This window comes from Anastrepha ludens, chromosome 3 (assembly GCF_028408465.1).
Source record: "Anastrepha ludens isolate Willacy chromosome 3, idAnaLude1.1, whole genome shotgun sequence".
Lineage (NCBI taxonomy): Eukaryota > Metazoa > Arthropoda > Insecta > Diptera > Tephritidae > Anastrepha > Anastrepha ludens.
Window position 1 is genome coordinate 124834587 of NC_071499.1, and position 24092 is coordinate 124858678.

The 24092-nt window shown below is 35.9% G+C and overlaps 1 protein-coding gene and 2 long non-coding RNA genes across 10 annotated transcripts in view; 1 reads left to right on the forward strand and 2 right to left on the reverse strand.

Annotated features, from left to right (window-relative positions):
- Positions 1-24092, forward strand: part of LOC128859028 (neurogenic protein mastermind) — a 66105-nt gene that overhangs the window by 21391 nt on the left and 20622 nt on the right. For 3 of the 7 annotated variants that reach the window (XM_054095693.1, XM_054095692.1, XM_054095695.1), the window contains exons 2-3: positions 2779-3047; positions 3149-9179. In XM_054095693.1, the coding sequence (XP_053951668.1) occupies positions 3030-3047; positions 3149-7579 (4449 nt within the window). In that variant the 5' untranslated portion in view covers positions 2779-3029 and the 3' untranslated portion in view covers positions 7580-9179. Of the gene's footprint in view, positions 1-746; positions 1099-2778; positions 3048-3115; positions 9180-9453; positions 10608-24092 lie in introns of those variants that run through there. The other 4 variants (XM_054095697.1, XM_054095694.1, XM_054095698.1 and 1 more) reach the window with 4 other exon arrangements.
- Positions 17524-19095, reverse strand: LOC128859030 (uncharacterized). Its single transcript, XR_008454097.1, has 2 exons — positions 19055-19095; positions 17524-17973 (listed from the first exon to the last, which is right to left on the reverse strand). It is a non-coding gene; the product is annotated as an uncharacterized LOC128859030 (long non-coding RNA).
- LOC128859029 (uncharacterized) lies at positions 22282-23538 on the reverse strand. 2 transcript variants are annotated; one of them, XR_008454096.1, is made up of 5 exons: positions 23313-23538; positions 23165-23253; positions 23043-23110; positions 22634-22982; positions 22282-22586 (listed from the first exon to the last, which is right to left on the reverse strand). It is a non-coding gene; the product is annotated as an uncharacterized LOC128859029 (long non-coding RNA). The 2 variants fall into 2 exon arrangements; XR_008454095.1 differs by having other exon boundaries at positions 22282-22982; positions 23313-23537.

Here is a 24092-nt window from a genome sequence, read left to right on the forward strand (position 1 = left end):
CTAGATCGTTTGCAGTTACTCACACACACGCATAAATGTAAGTGCATGCAGCAGTGCAAGCAGGACGAGTGATAGAAACGACAAAACAAACTCTAAACTAGAAAACATCGTGTGCATCTACATACATATTTTTGTTTTTGCGGTAAATCTGCAGCTGATTTGGTAACAGCTTCGTCTAAACGTATTGGCGTACACAAGCCAATCAGCTGATCTGTGTTGTTTGCTGCTACTTTGTTATTGCGGTGGAGTCGTTGCACGGCAAAAGCAGAGAATTGGCTGACCGTCGACCCACGCAAAGGGCCCTACATAAGGGTGGAAGTTCTAGCACTTGGACATCACTTAACAAGCGGTCGACGTGAGCACAGCGTAGTCGCGAGTAAGCAATCTAACGGAAGCTAAAGTTATCGTAAATAATAAATATACGAATAAGTCTAGCGGAAATAAAAATCGTAAAGAAAATATTACGGATTTCAAAGTGAAGAGTTTTGAAAAACATATTCACTTCATTTATTGCCCAAAATATTAAAGACTTCAAAGTGAAAAGTTTTGAAAAAAAAAAAATATTACAGACTTCATAGTGAAGAGTTTTGAAAAAAATATTAAAGTTTAAAAGTGAAGAGTTTTGAAAAAAAAAAAATATTACAGATATCAAAGTCAAGAGTTCTAAAAAAGAATTTCAGACATCAAAGTGAAGAGTTCTGAAAAAAAAAGAAAATATTAAAGTCAATAAACTGACTAGTTTTGAAAAAAAAAGAATTTATTTAGTATACGAAGAATTTTTAAAAGAAAATATTACAGACATTAAAACTTTAAAGTTTTGATAAAAAATATCAGAGTCAATAATCTGACTAGTTTTGCGAAACAAAACAAGACATTGAACTTAAAAGTTTGGAAAAAATATCAAAGACAATAAACTGACTAAGATTCTGAAAAGGTGCTTGAAAAGTGGTTTAAGTGTTTTAAAGGTATTTCGAGATTTTTGCGGACTTAAAACCATATAACAGCTGAGCGGGCGCACGACTAGGAATATTTGAAAACTGTTGGAATTGAAATTAATTTAAGTTTGCACTTAAATTTATCAAAAATCGACTACGAAAGGTAAGGACCGAATTCGATCTCAGCGAATTTAAAGGAATCAGCCGCGCTGACGACGTGATAAGGAATATCACAGCGGTTTGCTTGCAACAGAGACCGGTAAAAATTGGTTATAAAAAAATCAACGCAGTCCCTACTCATCTTGTAGCTCTGTTAGCCAAGACTTAAACACAAGGCGCCTTCGATTTTCCACTTCTCTACTCGTCAAATCTGGGCACTGCTCACTTAAGGAACATTTTGCATGTGAAAGCATTAACAAAGTTATCGAGCAAGATTCGCAGTACCTCATAAAATTGGCCTAACTCACTATTTTCAGAAACAAATATAATTTTTGGCAGCTCTTTTCTGGCGAAGCCAACAAAGTTTATTTATAAGAGTTGCTTCGTTTATTCGCCACTTGCGAACGCTTAGCGAATCGAAGAGGCCTATAATTTTACATAACTTAAGCCAACCTACCATTCCGGCAACACGTGTTTCCGGTTAGCCTAAGCTCCACTTAACTTAGAAAATATAGAGAGCTGTAGGTTTCATATTCCTAAATTATGTATTTTACGTAAATTGAGAGCTGTGAGAGAATAATGGTGCCACCTCATTTTTTCTCCCATTTTGAATAATATTCTTCCAAATATACCACACAAAACATATTTTCCATTCAAATATTAAACTTAGGGAAACGCGGCAACGCAAAGAAAAAAGACAAAACAAACAGAGAAGCAAAACAAAACATTGATAAACGTGGGCGATGGAATATATCGCCGGGGCGATTGAGTAAAGCTGGAATTAAAGGTGCCTTAGCCATAACACCAGAACCATAACCATAACGCCATAGCCGCAACATTACAATATTTGTCGATTAGTCACGCCGTAGCCATAAACAGCTGATATTGAAGTAGAATTAATGACAACATTTGCCTTTTGTCATAAAAATACACATAGGCACCACTAATTTCAGCTTTACATGCTCAGGAAGAATCAAAGTTTAAGCTTTGTAAGCAATGGGGAAAGGCTAGAAGGGGCATATTAAAAAAGCGGATTTAAAAAGCTATAGACACCTCTTTGGGTAGAGAAGTTGGATAATTTGCTAGAATTAGCCCCTTTAGTGTTAGAAGTTTTTAAATAGCGGGATACAAAAATTTCGCCTAAGGCACTTTATCTCTTTTTAAAGAAAATGTGTTATTAAAATAGTGGGGATTGACACAACCTTGCTAAGACTGCCAAATTAACTCTAACCCCTAAAATTGGCTTCGTTTTTTATTTATTTTTTAATTAAAAAAAAAAGTTAAGTTTTTTTTTGTTTTTTAATTTTTTTATTTTACAGTAAACAGTAAAAATCCAAATATTCAACCGTAACTATATTTGTGCACCATATTTGTTGTTATTGCCACTGCAAATACTTGCATTGCCGGCTTATGCTTTCAATTAATACCTTTACACATCCATATAAATGTACAATGCACACATATGTGCATATCATACCAACAAATTTGGGTCGTACCTTTGCGCCGACGCAACTATGTTTGCGAATATGCATTTACTTGCTTTTAAATACCTTTAGATTTTTGGTATCTGCGCAGACATTAATTTTTATTTATTTTTATGCGAAAAAGCACTTAGTCATCATTCAATTTTTTCAACATTGCACATTTTTGACTCAACATTTCTTTTTTTCGTTTCATTTTACAGTTCGTCGAAAGCAGCAGCGACACAATTGTGAGACATTAACCGACAACGACGACGATTCCGCAACACGAGAGGCTGAACGAAATATTCGAACGATTGTAAAATTCGTAAGAAAGAAGTGTGTAAAAGTAGCAGCAAACAAAGAAAATTGACGCATCTCTTCTTTTGACGCGCAAATTTTTTCGCTTACGACCAGCATCAATAAGCAAAACGGTCGTTTTAAAATAAAAAAAAAAAAATCGATTCTTTTGCTTATGTCGCGTCCATATCAGGTTAGGTTCAACCTATCTGTAAATTAAGCACATATATATTTTATAGCTCCTTACCAATAACCATACAGAAATATAAAAACAAAAACGTCCCTCTTATGTAGTTGATGGCTGAAGTGAAACGGGAGATGTCGCCTTTGAATGCGGCAGACGCCGGTGGTGGATGTGGCAGCAGTACCGAGAGTAGCGGCAACGTAGAGGTGGTTGGTTCCAATGGGCCGCATTCGAACGGAAGTAGCGCTGGTGATGGCGGCGCACCGGGTTCGAATAGCGGCAACAATACCATCAGTGCCGCCGCCGACTCGAGCGATAATCAGCCCGGTACACCGCAACCGCTTACTAATAATCACCAAAGTGGTAGCAGCGAACAGCTACAACAGCAACAACAACAACATCAATTGACTAATAATTCTTATGGAATGTATTCCTCGCTCGCAATGACGCCCAATACTGGCGTTCCACTGCCTCCCATGTATGGCGGTGGCATTTATGGGACTTCTGGTATCCAACCGGAAATGCAGCACCAAGCTGTCGCTCCTTATCATAGTTATATAAACAACTTCGATCAATATTATCAGCAGCAGCAACACCAACAGCAACAGCAGCAGCAGCATCAACAACAAATTGGCTCTGCTGCTGATTACGGATTCATGTACGCTGGGAAGAATAGCAATAGTAGCGACTTTAACGGCGCAGCCAACTCAATTGTCAATGGTGTGCGCTATAATCCGTACTCCAATCCGTCTACATCATGCAACCCTGGCGGGAGTCATGAAAATGACACTACTCGAAATGGCACGACCGAAATCGCTTCAAACGGTAGCGGAACACTGCCCTTACCCCAAAGCAACGCAACAGTTTCAACGACTACAAGTTCTTTAAGCCCAGGCATAGTCAGCTCCAGCAGTCCAACATCAACATCGGCCCATCTTCAGCTGAGCAGCAGCTCTGCTGCTGGTTCGCCCGGCGGTGGCTGCAAGCTACAGTGCAAGAAGTGTGGTATCATTTGTGCCACCGATAATGAGTTACAAGAGCACATTGCTAATGTGCACGGCGCCTCGCCTTACGGCAGCAGCGGTTACTCGAGTTCCCCATACATCAAAGAGGAGTTGTCATCGAGCTCTCAGCAGCAGTCTATTGGACAGCAAAGCCAGGGTGGTAATGCGGGCGAATTGCTCGACTTGGACTCGCAAAAATTGATATACCCGCCCGCAGCAGGCATTATGCCATCGACACTTCATCAATCGCAGCAAGTGCATGATGCGGTGGGTGCCAGCGATCCGCTGAACTCCATGCACAGCATGCAACAACGCGCCTTGCCCGCCTGGGAACAAACACAGATATCCAATGGTGTTGTGCAGGAGTGCTTAGGGTCCTATATGCAGCAGCAACAGCAGCCGCAACCACAACCGCTGCCAGTTCAGCAGCAATCGGATTCGAATACCAAGCCACCACATGCCAATCAAACGGCTTACTACTCGCCCAAGCAATCGCCGTATCAAGTACCTGGCGGTGGCGGTTCGAATGTCAATGCTGGTATGCCGATTAAGCAGGAATATGGCTTGATAAAATCAGAGCCGTTTGCTCCAACTATGAACGCTGATATGTGCCAACAAGTTCCGCCTCCCGTTCAACAGCAGCAGCAGCAGCAATTAGCTTCAAGCCCAGCTGAGTTTCCTACGACTACAACTACATTAACCAATTCCGGCAGATTACCTGCAAAATCAGCCACCTGGAAATCGAATGAGGCGCGTCGTCCGAAGAACTACTATTGCCCCGCTTGCAATAAGTGGTTCACAAGTTCGGGTCATCTCAAGCGCCACTACAATACTACATTGCATAAGAACGCGGTAAAATCGAGTGGAAAACCAGATCCGTCTACGCTTCCTATTTCTGCGCATCATCATCCGCAACGTGGCCAAGTCACAACTACCAAGCCACACAGCCGACGCAATAATAACAAAGCCGCCGCTGCTGCAGCTGCCGCTGCCGCTGCCGCTGCCGCTCAACAACAGCAGCCACCTGCGCCGGTGCAGCCACCCGAAACGTCCAGAAGTCCGCTGGACTTTCCACAAGGAGCTGCGAGTATGGGCCACATGTCGCAATATTCCGCTTCACCATCGCCGACGCAACAAACACAGCAGGCGCAGATGAATGGTATCTCTTATGGGATAAACACAAGCGGCTACCAGACACAGCAGCAACAGCAATTTTTAGCATCGCCTACGAATAATCAATCCCCGCAGCAAGCACCCAGTCGCATGAATGTGGCTGGAACCTCACCAAATAACACACAAACCGTCTTGAACGGTCACCCAAACGGATTAGCAGGTCCCTCAACCAAAATAAACCCACCATTTCCGGCACCCTTAATGGGGGACCTGCTGTACTTCTTGCCAGGAAAAACTATCATAAAGAACGAACCCAAGGAGGACACGAGCACGGACCTGAACACAACGTTGTCGGGGGAGCAGCAGCACTTTCAAACGAACATGGCCTCGCCGCAACAGTCGGCAGAGACGTCAGTAGCGACTGCAGCAGTGCCAGCGCAAGTGGAAGGGCAGATTCAATACCAGAGTCAAGTGCAGGGGGGTCTAGTACATGTGGAACGATTGGAGCTTTCTCAACATCGGCTGGTGGGGGAATTGGGGCGAGAGGGATCCTTTCACAGCAGCACGCCCATTCTCAGCCTGGAACACAACATACCAGCGCAATCCCTCCTTACTACCTCCCACCACCAGCAATGCCAGGAGCTGCAGCAGCAACCACAAGCAATGGTGGACACCATTTTCTCTCCCATACAGCCGCCAGCGGCAGTCACTTTGCCAGCCAGTATAACGGATCAATACAACCTCATACCTTTGGGTATCAACACGCCGCAGCTGCTCAACAACAGTATGCAGCTGCTGCCGCCGCAGCAGTCCATCAACACCAGCATAGCTACTACAGTCAATATGGACAACATCCCTATGCTGCACAGCCACCCCCACCACCACATTCAGGACATCCAGCAACCAGCGCAGCCATACCAGGGGCGCCTGGTACTACCGTCCATTCTCAATATGCTTCCCAACAGTACCAGCATCCAGTCGCAGCTGGGCACCATCAATTCACTCACCACGCAGCAGCTGCTGCCGCTGCCGCAGCTGCAGCAGCCGCTGCCCACCACTCAATCCTACCAGCAGCTGCAGCAGGCGTCGGAGCTAGTCCCGCTGGAACCCATAATGACATATCACACTACTATTGGTAATGGATCGCCGGTGATGGATTTCAGCGGCGAAATTACTACGACTGACAATAGTGGAAGTAGCGAAAGCAGCTCCGGCATTTTTTCACTAAGCACATTGGATTCTTTTAATGGATCGCAGACACAGCAAGTGCTTACTGCCGAGGGAGGGAAAATAGTGCAGATTCTGCATTCGCCACTATTAGAACAGACATTCTATTCGTTACCATCATCGAGCCAACAAAGTTCACCTGAATTATTACCAATTGCCGAAACGCCTCCTACTGATATCGAATGCGATTCGATCACACATGAATTGGCTTCTACCACAGATGAACTCGACAGTGACAACATTCCTGGATGTAGTACTGACACCATCAAAACTAGGAAAGCACGGAAAGCTGCCTTCACTGCCAAAAAAGGACGTGGACGGTCTACCGCGAAACGTCAGCCTGCGTCCCCAACGTGTACCACTAAGCCACCCACTGTCACGCTGCCAAATGGTCGCATTAAATGCCTGGAGTGCAATAAGGATTTCAGCAAACCTTGCTACGTAACTCAACACATCAAGAGCTTCCACTTTGGTGAGTACCCATACCGCTGCGCCAAATGCGGCAAACGCTACCAAACTTTGGAAACCTATGAAATTCACGTCTCGCGACATGGGGCAATCGGAGCCTTTAAGTGTAATCATTGTGCAAAACAATTTTATCATAGGTCAGATTTGAGGCGACATGTCACCAACAAACATACAAACGCAAGGCTGCATGTCTGCCCGATATGCGATAAGAGTTTCAGTCGCAATGATCATTTGGGCAAACATATTGAAATTCATAATAAACCTAAGAGAGTACCCGCATCCAAGAAAAGTGGCGATAAGAAGGTGGCAGGCCAGAAAACAGTTAAGAGGACGAGAAGGAAAGCGAAAACGGAGACAAACGAGACGAATACAGACGGTGGCACAAATAGGGACAACAAAGACGAAAAAGACCAATATAATATTATGGAATGGGACAATATTAAACAGGAATTAGCACTTGAAATACCAACAAGTGAAAGTGATGCGGATTTACTTGATCAATTACCGCTTCAATCAGAGATGATTGATATATCAACATTTCCTCCACCACAAATACTACAAAATCTATCTGTAACTGCACTAACAGTGCCGCAGGCAGGAGAAGGCAGATTAGGTCGGCAGGGCACAGATTATCCGACTGAACTAGAGCATAGGGATCATTTACGTGACTGCTTGACGCTTATCAAAGAAGAGCTAGATTCGCCTGCAGACCAAATACAAAGTAATTAGTTGCCATTTAAGGCAATGTTAACAGGGTGTGTTTTCTATAAGTGCAGGTTAACTGAGCTTAAAATCTGCGCTTAAAGTATGTGGCAATAAGTGCAGATAAAACTAGACGTACTTTCCATACAAAATTTAAGCGTACATGCAAATGCGCGGGAAAAAGAAAAAAACACGAAAAAAGCCCGCCTGTTAGAAAATGAAGTATACGATAGCAGCTAGAGGTGATTTTGAATTCAAACTTATAGTTTGGACAATGCAATAAAATATTATTTACTACTATGCACGAGACTTGCATTTAATAGCTTAGACAGATGGTGGCATTAATCAAACGAATTAATTCGGAAAATCTCAGGAATTAGATTAGACTTAATTTTTATATTATAATTTAGCCGGATTAGGGGAATTTTCGTTGGCAACATTGCCGAAAAATCGCAATTAATTTCTATTGTAAATGAAAAATAATGAAACTTTAGAAGAGAAGATTAAGAAGGATGCTAGCAAGGAAGGAGGAAGCAATGCTAGTTTGCACTAATACATTCGAAATTATTTTCATTGCTATTTCGGTGCCGTTTTCAGAAATTGCAATTTAAAATTTTTTTCAACAAATTAAAAAAAGGGTAGTATTTGATGCCTTCGGTCCGTCTTTTGCTAAAAAAATCTAGCCAATAAAGAAATCAGCTGTTCACTAATTTTAGTTTTTGCAACTTTTATCAGAATTAACTGAGCTGATACTCCCGATTAACGCCGCCATCTGCTTAGGCTATAACTTTAGTTTGGCTGAGAATTTCGCAGCCGCCAGTTTTCTTAGATATTAGAAGATGTATACAGTTTAAGGCTGTGAGCACAGTGCTAGATTTACCCTGTCAGTGAAGCAGGGAAATATCAAACAATTTTAAGACTCAGGTAGAAGGTAGCAGTTAATCAGTAATTTAATCAGCTGCATGCTTTTCTGTAGGGAGGAGAGATAATATAAGTGGTAGAGGGGGGGGGGAGTTTAATGGAACTGCTGCAGGCCGATTAGTATTATCGCATTACGAGCGATAGGAAAGTTTTTGTGCATATGAAAGTGCAAATAATGCAGTAGTTTCAGAAGTAAACAGAGATACTATAGCTACTGGAGTTATAGCTGCTTATAGCTTAGGCTTGAGATTAAGTCTAAACTTCAATGAATTCATTTCGTCCTAGGAAATGCATACAATTACAAACGAGTTTAGGATAAGCGTGCGTAAGTGGGTGGAGTGAAGTGAAGTGGAGAAAAAGTATGCTCAGCCATTAGCTGCTTCTTCCTCTCAGCTGAACTCTGCTGCTTCACACTCCAGTTTACTGGCCCATTTGCATCGCTTCAGATCAGCCCACTAAAAACGGGTCAATAGTTGCTTGCTCGCAACTGCGATTACTCAGTTCTGCAAGCTGGCACAAACTGCCTAAATTGCGTAAATTGCCCGCTAGTTGCAGCAATGCTAGCCAAATTTAAACGAAACCACCTGAAAAAGTAGCGCCATATTTACATAGAAATGTATGAATTTTGAATTTATTGTTTTTAACGCAAATACCTCAGCATACAAAGATAGCAAAGGACTCACTCCTTTTTTTCAAATATTTTTTTTTTTTTTATAAATAAATATACTCGATTGTAGCCATTTTCACTTATAAGTTTAATTACTGTAATTCACGCAAACACGCACATCGCACGCCATTGTGTGGTTTTGCTTTTTCACACACACATATGTACATAAAATTAAAAAAATGATTTTTTAGCATTTAAATACTCGTATTTGCCATCAAATTTTTATTTTGTATTAAGTACTTTTTTTTTATATTTTTGCTTGAATAACTTTAATTTTTTTTTATTTATTAATTTTTTTTTTTTGTTTTTGTAGTAAGTGCCAATACCAAACTGTTGTAAGCAAGTAATTAAAAACTATTTCTTTTTAGTTTTTTACGATTATTAAGATTAATTAGGAATTTCCTTTTGATTCTTTTTATAATTTCGATTTAATTTGCAAACGCAAATGAAAGTGAATCAAAAGGAAAATTACTTTGCCGATTTAGTATTATCTATTATGTAAAATTTTTACTAAACCACGAACAAATGTAGTGCACAATAGTCACTCATTTTTGACAATATTTTTGTAAAATTTTAGTTTTAATTAGTTTTAAGTTTTTTTAGTGTTTTAGTATTTTAATTCTCATGTAAACAAAATGTATGAACAAATCAAATGATGTACTTAACTACAACTACAGCAAAAAGCAACAACAAACACAATTTATATGTAATACGTATATGTATTTTTGTTTATGTGTGCGTGCAGCAATTTCTGATTGCTGGTGTAATAATAGCTTTATGCGAAAAAATTTTATTTTAAAACTAAGAATATTTTCTCTTATTAATCTCATAAATTTAAGCATATTGGATTGATTTTATTTGCGGATATTTTTCTGTGTTTTGTATTTCATCTTTTTAATTTTAATTATTTTTTAAATTTTCAATGATTTTTTGAATTTTCAATTATTTTGTAAATTTTCAATTATTTTTTGTATTTTCAATTATTTCTTAAATGTTCAGTTGCTTTTTAAGTTTTCAATTATTTCTCAAATTTTCTATTGTAAATTTTCAATTATTTTTTACATTTTCAATTATTTTTTAAATTTTCAATGATTTTGTGAACCTTCAATTATTTTTAAATTTTCCATTATTTTTTAAATTTTCAATTATTTTTTATGTTTTCAATTACAATATTTTTGTAATTTTCAAAAATTTTTTGAATGTTAAATTATTTCGTACATATATATAAGTTGACTTGTATTTATTTCTACTATATCTTAGAGCGCATAAATTTTATGTTTTGACTTTTATTTTGTAAAATTGTGTAGGATTTATAATTCGTAAAATACTCATTAAATTTAATTACTGCAATTGCGAAAAGCGCAAAAAACTAAATTCGAATAGCGCAAGCTACATTGAATTAAAAAAAATGTATTTTTTATTAAAAAAAGAAAATAAAAAACAAATTCCTTTGGGGAAAACCTAAAATTTTATGCTATTTTTTCACAAGGATTTTTTCGCTAACAAATTTTTCAGTTACTAATAAGATTTCTGCATTTTTCAAAAAATTCGACTGTACTAATTTTTCCACAAAGATTTTTTCGCTAACAGATTTTTCGGTCAATAATCGGCATTTGTCAAAATATTCTACTGTACTAATTTTTTCACAAATATTTTTTCGCTAACAAATTGTTTAGTTAATAAAAAGCGTGGAGCATTTTTCAAAAAATTTTACTATACTAATTTTTCCATAAAAATCGAAAAATTAAACAAAATATTAAAAAAAAAATTATTAAAAATTATTAAATTTTTTATTGTTTAATTTTTGAACAGTGATAATTTGTAATTTAAAAAAAATTTATAAATAAATCAAAAAATATTTTATTAAAAATTATAAGTTAATTTTATTTTTATTTAAAAAAAATTGAATAAACATTAATTATTTTTTAAATAATAATAATTTTTAGTTATGAAATTATTTTTTTAATTATTAAATAAAATAAAATAATAATTTTTAATAACCTTTTTTTTTTTGAATGTTTATAAGGACATTTCTTTTCTGAATGTTGCAGTACTTAACATTTTTTTATATTTTTTGCTTAATTTTTGCGATTTGTATAAAGACATCTCTTCTCTGAATTTTACAGTATTTTGCAGTATTTCTGATAAGTCAACAAAAATTAGCATTATTTTCCAAAGTTGCTTGTGTTTTTTTTTCGTGTACAGCCTTACTTATAATTTTTTATAAAAAATCAAAAAAGAAAAATAAAGTTATAAAAAATATATTAAAAAAAAATACAAAAACAAAATATGTAATATATTTAAAAAACAAGTTAATAAAAAAAAAATATTTTTATCAACATACAACTAAAACTAATATAAGTTTATACTTGCTACTGCAACACTTTATAAAAATCACCTATACCGCAAATAGTATACACACTGATCAACAGTCATAAAGTCATAAAACAAATACTCATACCTCAGCAATTGCCGCATAAGGCTTTTATAACAATTGAATGATCTTTATGAAAAATATTGCGAATTTAGCTTTTATGCCATCTGGTCACCTCCAAATAAGTTATTGTAGTTGGAAGTTAAGCATTGATAAAAGGCAAAATTGCCTTATTATTTTGTACAAAATTATTAAGCGAACCGTTAGTTTGTAGTTACTTAGGCTAAGTGCTGTCAAAAATTTTTGTACGATACGCTATTAAGTGCCCACATACATCTATGTTGTATTAGTTACATACATATTATTTTACGTTTTATTATTATTTTACGTATTTTAATATGACCAAAAAAATTTACAATTCGTACGAAAAAAAAGTATAATAAATTATTGTAATGTCATAAAAAAATTGTGTTTTTATTTTATTTTTTTTACTTTGTTTGCATGGTTTTTGCAGCATTTTTTGGATCTATTTTTTGCCCATACGAGTATGTATTTATTTCAGCTTTGCTCGCATGTTGTTAAAATTTCTTTGGTTGGATTGGAGGCTCAAAGCATGCGATGTAATTTTCTTTAATTTTTTATATTTCATGAAACGGTGTGATGCCGAAACAATTTTATTTATTGTAGTTTTGTTATGTAGTTTTATTTGTTTCTACCAAAATATCAATAATTCAAATAAAACAAAATTATTTTACATCAAAAAACAAAAATAGGAATGACCATCTGCAGTTACGCGGCCACTGATTTGTTAAATCTTGCGATGCCACCTCTTCTTTTAGTGTATAACTTGGGACTTAATAATTTTGAAATTTGGATAAATTCATTCATTTAAATTATATTTTCAAGTCCGGTCTGACTCTCTTACTAGGAAATTATTCAGCCACAAACTCAGTGAAAATCGAAGATAAGAATAGACATAAATCGTGGAAACTCGTAGTAACTTTGGTAAGAGTTTAGTTTTATTTTCGGGCTTTCTGTGTAGCTTTTTTTAATAATTTCATGAGTCGGTATGCCTTGAGAAACTTAATTGAGCCTCGTGAATTTCGTCTTTCTTTAAAATATCCAGCTTCATCCGCAAGATGAAGTTAATTTTTATATATACCTATATTTAATAAAAGCTGCTGTATCAGTGAGACTTTTAACTCTAATAGTTCCACGAGGCGTTTAGAGTGCTAAGAAGCAAGATTCTTAATCCAGCTGTAGATTAAGGAGAGGGATTGTTAGACATAGATGTACCAAAGGCACATCGCTCATCGCTGGCTCGAGTATTTAATGAAGTATGCAAATTTTTATTACCATCTTTTCGGCCGCAAAGCGTCTATCTGTACTACGTCAAGGCACATAAGTGTGTTCTTGGAAATAAGTAGGGAAACGAGTGCGGAAGGAAGAGCTTTCAGCCAGGTTTTGCTTAAGAGTGTTTAAGCCCACAAACTCCGCTAGGTTTTCTGCTTTTACAAGACGAGGAGCGCAGTGCATTTGCACCTGCAGAGTATCGCCTTTATTTTGGCGAACACACGGGAACGAAGATCAATTAACGCCTCGGCCTAGCTGGCGGTGTTTCAACTGACACTGAAAAAACAAAAAACTGGTTCTACGTATTTTCAGTTGAGCCGAATTTCGACGGTGTTTTTGAGTTCGGCAAGTGTGAAACGATGAATGATGAATTGGTAAGCTACGGAGAATATGGTAGGTAGGTTAGTAAAATGTCTAAAGTGTCACTCTGGCACTCCCCAAGTAGCACCAAAGCGCCGTTTTGATACTATCTATTTTGAGACCTCCAGCAAACAGATATCTACATCCAGCCAGAGCTGTTGATGTAATGGATAAGATTGATAGGATTTAGGTTGACGCACTACCTCAGGCTGTCGAAAAAAGGAGCGCCCGGACATTTACAGAGAAAATGCTCAACAGTCTTCTTCTCTGAAAACTCCCCACAGCTCCATTGCAGAAATTGTAAACCCAGTTTTCCCGCTAGAAATTGGAAATTGAATGGCGAGGAGTCTCCAGGACTTTCTGAGTCCTTCGTCTATTGTACTGGGGCCAAAGGGTTTTCGAAATAGCACATAAAAAAATGGAGCTTCGCCTTTTCTGAGCTTTCCTGAGAAATATGTTGTGCAATTGCCCTTTAACAACAGTCAGGGGGATGCTGATGAGCGGGTCTGCATGTCATTGATAGCTTTGACAGCTGCTGAAACATAAGCACTGCTGACTGGTCTCCCATTATAAACTAACTATCATAGTAAATTTCAGTTATATTCTTGCTGGCAGTTTGTGAACGCTTGGAAATCCTAGACGATATTTTCGGTTAGACAGAGTAGATCAGATTGGGGTTAAAACAGCGAGAACGAAACTCACCTTATTCACAAAGAAAACTAAAATTTCTAATATACAAAAGCAAATTAAATTGAATTCTTCTGAGTCGGCGTGCTCAGATCGAGGACAACACTAAGAGTACCTAAGAAAGTGCATTTTGAAGATTTGTAGAATATGGCTGAGCTGAGATATGCAAAGTATTGTCATTACTGCTTATTTTATTTAATTTTCAAAATTAATAAATTGGGAATTAATTTCAAAAATGTTCGCTTTTTATTAAAATTTTTGTTCTTTTCTCAGCTTCCAACCATAGTTGGTTATTTTTGTTGTTGTTTTGTCAAAATACCTGGCGCATTGTTTTCACAGAACCAGTTTTTGAATTCGAGCGAATTTGTCGAATTGCTAATGCTTCACTATTTTGGTTTGTGATTTCGTACCGAAATTAGTATACATACATACTTACATGGGTATGTGTGCATATGTATAGGTATGCATGTACGTATATATGTAGTATGAAATGTGCTTTTGTTGATCATTTCATACACCTCAACGCTGTAGTGCGAAGAGTAATGGGGAGTAATGATGTATGTAAGTATGTGGCTCCCAAAAAAATAGTAGTTGTTGGAGGCAGTTATAAATAAAAGCAGAAAGCGAAAATGATTTGAAATTTGAAGCAATAATACGAAAGGGCATAGCGCACGTTGGCTACAACAACTACACCGTAACATTTTGTGTGCCAACAATCAAGCGAATCGTTGTTGACAACAAAAAAATAACAACAATATGCTGCTGCTGTAACAACAACAAAGACAAACACAAAAGAACAACAACACGAATAAATACAACAATAACAAATACATACGCCACCAACAATAAAAACAACAACAACAAACAAAGATTATAAGAACAACAAAAACAACAACGCCAACAACAAAAAGTGAGCTATATGCTCGTACAGAAACCAGTCTTAACGCTTTCTGTGTTATGCCTTTTCTAACCTTCAATAAGTTATGTAGATACAAGCATATACGTACATATACACATACATATGTACATACATCAGCAAGCACGGCAAGCAGAAAGCAATTAAACCGGCAAAACATAGCTTGGCAGCATAGCAGCGTAATAACAGCAGAAACCACCCTCCAATGCGGACATATTCATGCATACATACATACATACATATATATATATTTGCATGCTTACATACATGCATATGTGTGCCATTAGCCTTATGCTATTAAATTTTTAATTTTGTTTTTGTTTTTCCTTATCTTTTTGCTTCTTGCTTCTTGTTCTCCTATTTTTGTTGTTTTCTTTCTGCTTTCTTGCAAAGACTTTTGGACAAGACTGTTGCGCCTGAAGACAGTTGAAGTTCTTGCTGTTGTTTTTGGCCTCCCCAACAACTGTCTTCATTGTTCATTCTCTGTGTGCTTCTCCCGCTTCGCCTGTACATATGTATGTATGTATGCATGAGTGTATTACGCTTGCTTTCTTAAGGCACTTCTTATTCCTTTTCGATTCCCTACTTCTCTGATTTATCATATGGAATAGCATATACACACTCGCACACATATGTATGTGTATTTTATTCCAATTTACTACATCTCAGCTTCGTTTCATTTCTGTGTCCCGTACATTTTTTGGCTACAATGTAAACCGGTTTCGATTTTGGATATTTCAGCGCATGAGGCACATGTGTTCTTTCAGGAGCAAGTTGTGGTTAATAATTTTTGTTCATTTTTGTTTTTGGTTATTTTTGGTGATCATGCAATGTACGTTCGTCTAAAGACTAAGAGAAAGATGAAACTAAGGTAAATGGTGACAAGCCACATCTACTTAGATCCGAACTGCTCCGTTGTAATGTCGTAAGGCAACAAGATCAGCCTACTACTCTATAAAATAAAGACATATGTATGTATGTATGTATGTATGTATAAACGTTTAATCCGTACGTGGTTTCACCACCCAGTAAACTCTAAAAACTAGCGATCAGAGAAATGATGAATCGAAAGCAGCTATTGCGTTTTTTTCTTAAGGAGTTGTCGCACGAATTCTTCTAGTAACCGTCTGTCCGAATAGCAGTGTTTTGGCATGTCTGGAGCTTTGTCCACTGCATATTACTAGTTCCAAGCGATCAGATAGGTGCAGCGTATTTTAGAACTGGCCGGCCAATTGCTTTAAATGTCACCACCAATATTTCTTTGCCTTTGCCCTTGTTGCGATTTCGGTCTTTAGTAGCAATTGCGGTTGTGAGCTCAGAGAAGGCGAAAGCCTCGAAAGCCTTCTTCAGGTCCATCGCTACTAGAACAGTTCTCTCACAGGGGCGGTTTTGGTTTAGCCCGTGGTTTATCTGAGTGTTTATGGCGGTGAGTGCTGTGGTGATGTGAGGTTGGGTTAGATGCTTCGTGTGGAGTGTTTCAAGAGCCTTCACTACTGGGAAAAGGAGAGTTATCGGGCGATAAGACTACTCTTGGTTGGCGGGTTTCCCAGGTTTCAGTAGCGGAACCATTCTCCCTGATTTCCACTTGTCAGGATGGTGATAGCCACCGTGTCGTTACGGTGGACCAGAGCTTACTCACAGTGGTGAAGTTGCAGATTTTTAGGTGCTTTTTCCTGTTAGTCTGCTTATGTTGGGTGACCAGTTGCCGAATCTCCAATTTGAGATTCTTTATGCGGAGATCCCCGGGATCGGCCTAGCATAGGTGATCACGCTCGTTCGCTAAAACGGCTGCGTCGGCTGGGACATTGGGACACATGTATGTATGTCATGGATCCTTCCAGCAGGAATCAATTTGTTTCACTTTTCTCCTATTCTCTCGACCTGACTCCTTCATATCCCTCGAACTACTATTTGCTCTTCAATTTGAAGAAATGGCTGGCGGGAAAAAAATGTTATTCAAACGAGCAGGTGATTGCAGAAAGAATGGTAATTTTTCAGATTTGTAAATGTCCTGTTATTCAGAAGCGACCAACAAACTAGTTTCGAGAAATAAAAAGTATTTTTGTAGTTTTTATTTTTGCGTGTACTTTGCAAATGATCCTCGTTTATTGCCTATAAGTTTCTTCTTTCCTTTTTCTTGCTTACAAAAACATTTAATGGTTTTTGTAATTAAAATCATTTACTTTCTTTGCTTGCTGACTAACACAAATTCAATCGTTTTTCTATTGTCTTAACTTGTCTTACAAGTAAAAACTTATTCTATTTTTCACCCTTAAACTACCACCTTCTTTCTTCCTTCTTCTCGCATCTCTCATATTTTTCACATTCATTGCACTCATACATGCATACGCCTCATACAAATGCTACACAAAATGTGCTCCTTGTTGCCTCTACAGCTTCAAGCCAAATTTTGGAGCAGTTTTGCCGCGCTCTTTTTGTTGGCTAACCGCCGAAATGATCTTAATTCACTGCTGTCAGTTCGATCGTAAATTCAATCGTTCTTTCTGTTGATTCCTTCATATTTGCCTTTGCATACTTTCCCATAGAGAGCGCTCTCTACGCGTTAGTCGTTTGCTTCAGACATTCCTTTATTAACCAATTTTGCTTTTGTACTTTACATTTGCGTTCGGCGGTTGATCTTCCCTCAGCTGTTAAGGAGCTGCGGCAGTTATTCGACTGCGTTGCCTCATCTGTTATTTCCAATTCGTACGCTACATTGTTGACGGCTCTGGCACTCATTCATCGCCTTTCCTTCGAACAATGTTTGTGTATCTACGTTCAGATGTATGTATGTATGCTTCTTTTAATTTTCGTTCGTTGCTTGCTAACAGCTAAGAAGCAGAGTCAGCTAACTTAAAAATTGTACCTTTGCAGTTGAATTGAATTTGGCTGATTACGTTCACATGTGTATGTATGTGTATATATGTATGCGTGTATGTAGTTAGTTGCCTTGAATGTGTTGATTCGTTTCACTGTTTTTCTTTTTGTTTTTTCACCAACATATGCACATTTGTATATCTCATTTGTGGGCAATCCTGCCATTGTCTTTTCTCTACTTTACGACAATCTGTTCGTCATTTGCTGCGTTTGGGATTTTTGGTTTCTTCGAAATCGTTTTCAGCTTCGTAAAAGATATACAGAAACTGAAAACAAAAAAAAAGCAGAAGTACAAAAAGTGGACTATACTAAAACAGCTGCAGCAGCAATAACAACAAAGACGTTAGCATGAACAGTGAAGTTTTGTAATTACCACCACTGCAGGAAGAGCGTAGAAATCTCAACAGCAAGATCAACAACAGAAGCATTAGCAAGCAATAACAAAATAAAATTTTGTAGTTGTAACACTAAATAACAATGATTCACAGTTTCTTTTAACTCCATCAAATATATTTCCCTAACTCTTCACTCTTTTCACTGGCTCCAAATGTGTTTTATACATTGCACATTCTCTCGCACATTTTATGACTTGTTGAGACTATTTTTTTTTTAGCTTTATTGATTTAGTTGTTGTCTTAATTTCAAAGCAATAAAATTAAATTAAGTCTTGGAGACGGAAATTGTAAATGGAGTGTTTCACTATTTTCTGGGCTCAATTTGAATAACTTTAACTGAACAGTATAGTTCATACTACAACAAAAACTATGTAAAGCAAATTTTCGAAATTTGTAAGAACCCCGCAAATTTTCATCAAAATTTCAAGTTTTTTTAATTTTTAGAAAAATTTCAAGTATGCAGTTTTACAGATTATTGTATAATAAAGTGCAAGTTTCAAGCGGTTCAAAAACCGCGTTGATTTTTGAGAATTTTTTCTGCTGACGGTGTTGGGTGTTTTCTTCCATAGAAAAGGTTAAATGGAGAAATTGCACAAGATCGCGACTGGAAAAAATTCTCAAAAAGCAGTGTGATTTTTGACTTACTTGAAACTTGCACTTTATTAAAATTCCATGAGCTGTAAAATTGCATACTTGAAATTTTTTCAGAAAATCTGAGTAAAAACTTTGAAATTTTCATGAAAATTTTGTACAAAGTTTGAAACTTTGCCTTATATGTATGGTTTTTGTTGTAGTATGAACTGTGTGTAGTAAAAGAATATTCGAAATTAAAAAGTAAATAAATAAATAGCCAAAACTGGTACATATGAATGTACATATGTATGGTGTAGCTGTTTCCTTTGAAAATATAGCAACTCCAGCGTAGTTTGAAATTATGTTTTAAAGAACTTACGGTTTTGAGTCCTGTCCATCTATCTCCCACTCCTGAACTCGGAATAACTGAGTTTCTGAAATCAAGCAACACAGATATTTATAATCTAAGCAGGCATATTTCTGAACTTCTGAAACTTATCAGCAAAGCTATTGACCTGATTTGAGAAAGTATTAGGGTAGCTCAACGCAAAAGAAAACTTTTTTGACTTCCTAAATTTAGTTTAAGGGCAAGAAAATGAAACACCCATTTTTGTATATATAAATTTAAAAATATATACATAAAAACATAAATTAAAAAATTAATTTAAATTTAAGTTTAATAATAAAAATATTATTTAAAAATATAAGAATTAAAAAAAAATTATATAAATAAAAAAAAATATATATAAAAATTTAAGAACAAAAAATTAATTTAAATTTTAATTTAATTATAAAAATTTTATATAAAAATATAAGAATTAAGAAAATATATATATAAATTTAAAAAAAATATATATATAAAAAATATAAAAATAAAAAAATGAATTTAAAATTTAGTTTAATATACAGTAGGTTCTGTTTTTATGCGGTAGATACGTTCCGCAAGAAACAGCATAAAAAAACAGCATAAAAAAAAGCTACTAGTTCTATAGTAAAACTATAGATACGTTTCAAATGCTAAAACCGCATAAATCTGAAATAATGTAATAAAATCGCATAAAAAAGGGCACTAGTCCCATATTATAACTATAGATACGTTCCATAGACCGCATGAATCTGTGATGAGTTTTTGCTTAGCTGGTTTAGAATCTTGTTTATATGTACAATTCCCGATAGGTCGACATGCATTTTGTAATTTAAAAAAAAACCGCACTATTTCAAAACCGCATAAAAAAAAGCCGCATAAAAACAGAACCTACTGTATTATATTTTTTTAAATATTTTTATTTAATATTTAACCCTTCGATGGGCATCCAGGTCTGTCAGACTTCTTCCACTTTGGACTTGTATTTAACATATTTCTGTTATAGATAACGACTTGAGCATCCGGGTAGCTTCTTAAAATTTAATTTTCTATTGATTTATGGATATCACCATTTAAAAAGGTCCTTGAACAGGACGAAAAAAGGCCAGAGACCCGGTTGTCCAATCGCAGATTTTAAAAAAGGAGGATTTTTTTTTAATTTTAAGCGGTTTTCAGGGCGCCTATAAAAGAAAATGGTTTGAGCCATGTTTTTAATTAAAGCCTAGGATAAAATTTTTTGGACATTTGGGAAGTGAAATTAAAAGAGAAGATTCGAAGGTAATATCGATAGCATTTTATACCAAATTTCCGCAAAAGTGGATTTTTGCCACAGAAATTCAATGAAAAATATTAAATAATGAAATGAAAAAATAGTTGTTTTATAAATTTTTCGCGTAGCATAAAGAAAAATACATTTATTTTTGAGCTACCCTATCTGCATAGTGATAAGAAAAGAAGCCTGCATTAGCCACTTATTATCTACCTAACCTTCCGTTGCTTATAGCCAAGTCATGTTGCAGAATAATATCAAATAAACGCACAGTTAAGGATTATAACGAATCCCTTTTTCCATTTGTTTGATCTTTTTTGACCTCTTTTAACCCTCTTCGGCCTTTTTTGACCGATTTTGACCTTTTTCGGCCTTCGTAGGCCTCCTTTGACCTTTTGGCATTTTTTGTTCTTTTCTGTCCTGTTTTGTCCTTTTTCGACCTTCTTTGTCCAATAAGACTGACATGCAAATTTATTCAAGGTAGTGGAATTCGAGCAAAAACAACATTTTTAAAATTTGAACTTTTGAAAGATAATAAAACAATGGAATGAATGGCAAATAGATAAAATTAGTTTGTCGCACATTCACAATACAACAACAACTTTCCGTCATTCGGTTTTGCTAGCATTTCTTAATTAAATTGAAGAACTACTCTAATGACAACACCTTCTATAGATTCGCCATGCTGTCTACTGAGTAAAACAAAAACATTGCGGTAAACCAGTGGTGGATAAAATGCCAGCCAATTTTTAATCAGCTCCAGCTCTAGTTACCCTAAAACTCCAGTATGCTCCGACACAGCGAATTCGGAAGGCGCAACCTTGCATTCTATCATCCTTGACAGGTGATGTGTTTACAAAAAACTTGAGATTGCATTAGTGATATATTCGTATGAAAGAAGTATGAATGAATATGGCAGCCGAAGTTGCTCTCACAATTGCGTTTTTCACCATACTTAGTGGCCAATCATGTAATAGTACCATCTTTGGAATGTAATGGGGTCCTCTTATATCCTAAAAATTGTTATCTCATTCGAACATTATGGAAATATGTGCTATGAAAAGCTCTGTCACATGAGAAAATAAAAAAAAAAATTTCAGCACTGTGCGTTTAATAACTATAGCACAGGAATTTATTGACAAGTTTTGCTTTTATTTAATTTTTATAAATTTTGTATGAAAGTACAGTTCATTCACTTACTTAAAATCCATGATTCAATTATAGAAGGTTAGGTAAGTAGTGACAAGGGCGCTTTGACACTCCCTTATTTTAGGGCTGCATTTACGAAGGATGGGAAAAAGGGAAAAATGTTTTCCCCTTCTTGCCTAGAGGTAGTAAAAAAGCACGTAAAGTAACTAATTAGTCCTGTACTAAGAGAAAAACAAGTATATTGGTTATTTAATCTACATTAAAACGAAACGACAGAAAAATTATAGTTTTTTCTTTAAACAAATGTAATATTTATTTAGAATATTTTGGATGTTTATCTAACACAAGAGCACGCAGAACTATGTGATGTTACTTATGTATGTGTTTTTTTTCTGCCGTTCGGAGTCGGCTTGAAACTGTAGGTCCCTTCATTTGTGGAATAACATCAAGACGCACACCACAAATAGGAGGAAGAGCTCGGCCAAACACCCCACCCGCGCCAATTATATATATATATATATATATATAATCTTGCAATAGATTTGAGTATATTTTGTGGAAAAGAACAAAAAATAGTCATAATAAAGGAATTTAATGTGTTTAATTTACTACAATAGTACAAGTCTTTTAATACACCAAAGGTCAAAATATACTTAATCGACAGGAATGAGATGAAACAGAAAGTTTAATTTTTTTTTCTTATTTCGTGCATAACAATACATGTAGATACATGTAGTATGTTACCGTAAAGACATTGCGAAAGCAGAAGTTCAGTCGATCATTTCTAAATATAAGAAAAAAATTGAAATTAGAAGAGTTAAAATAGTTTGCAATAAAAATTACAAATTTACTAGTTTATAGTTTAAAATTTGTCTACCTTAATATACTTTGCGTCCCTAATATTAATAGGAAAATGTATTACAATAATATAGACTAAAACTAATACATCGAAAAATTTTAGATATTGGTAATATAATCCACTTTTAGTAATTGTGATGGTTTGTAAATTTACGTATATCAATACCACGTGTCTCAGTAATGAATCGGAGGGGAAATATGAGGAATGTGGGTGCACTTGCTCGTATAGGTGTTGGAACGCTGCACTTACTTCAGACAGAAATCAAAAACCTGTAAACCAAAAACTTAAAAATAACTCACAAATATATCATTACAACTTATCTGTAATTGTAGACTTAAAGCGCGAGGACTTGCTCGTGTAGGTGTTGCGCATACATCTACGTACAGCATATTGTTCTAGATGGGGTAAGGTATCGACGTGGACAGCCAGTTCGGAAGTCAAATTGATTTCAGAGGTAGCAGTACTAGGCACATAATGACCGTCACATGTTAAACAGGTATTTGCACCATCATACACAACACGCTCCATGTCTCCTATGAAATTGTCCGTAGCACCACATGAGACAATGGTAGAAATACGCGCGTTTCGTTTCTAAAAACCACAATAGTTGGGCCACCTAGCTCTTCAACACACACCTTCCGCAGCAATTGCCCGTCTGTGAAGTCCTACAAATAAAAACTTTTTATTTATTACAATTTATTAGCAAATATTCTAAAAGAACTTACTAACTGTAGTTTATGTATTGTATGTAAGGTGGTCTCTGTTATATTTGCAAAAACGCTGCTATAAAAACCTATGAATGAAAAAGTTTAATAAGAATTTTTACAAATGTCTGATCTGGACTTACATGTATGAAAATTCACAAACCGGTGGTTTTCTGCAGCAGAAAGCCGACTCCAAATAATCGACTATCACCATATGTAAGACATAATCGACCTAAATAGTGAAAAACGACGTTAATTTACAAAATAATTAGCTTTTATTATTATACTTACTTGAATGTTTACAAACAGATAAAAGATTTTCAACGAATAATAACAAAGCAAAGCGTCAAAGTGGAAACGGTGTTGCCGACCAAATAATTTGCACCAAAAGTTTAGTTTTTACTACAATTCAAAAATTTTTTTGTGAAATAGGTACTTTTTTTTGTAAAGAAGCAACACGTTTTCAAATAAGGGAGCCGATATGTCAAGAGGGAGCGAGAAAGCTGTTTACTTACCTAACCTTCTATAATTGAATCATGCTTAAAATCTACAAATTTAAAACTATGAAAAATAATATTTGAAAAGAACATACAACAAATTTTTTTATTTGACATTATCAATTTTATAATTTTTTTGTTTTATTAAAATTCAGAGAAAATTTAAAATTATTTGATTTTTATAATAGAATTAGGAAAAATTATTTAAATTAAAATTACGAAAACTAAATATTTGTATAGTACAAACAATTTTTTAAATTTACATTTTTCATTAATTTTTTTATTATTATTTTTTTATTAAAATTAAAAGAACATTTGGTTGGTTGGTTTAAGGGTGACCCCGCATCGGAGTGCCACATAGACCGCAAGTTGGGTCCGTTGTGTTGCCCTAGAGCCCATTATTTTGTATGATTTTCCCACCTAACCGAGATTTTTATTATAGATTTTGGTCAAAGATATTAATTCGTTTCGAGAATTTGATGAGAGATTCGATTTTCAAGTCCGAGAGTACTGAAAGATTGTCAATTGTTGGAGAGCCAAGAAGAGCGAGTCGACTTCTGGCTAGACCGGCACA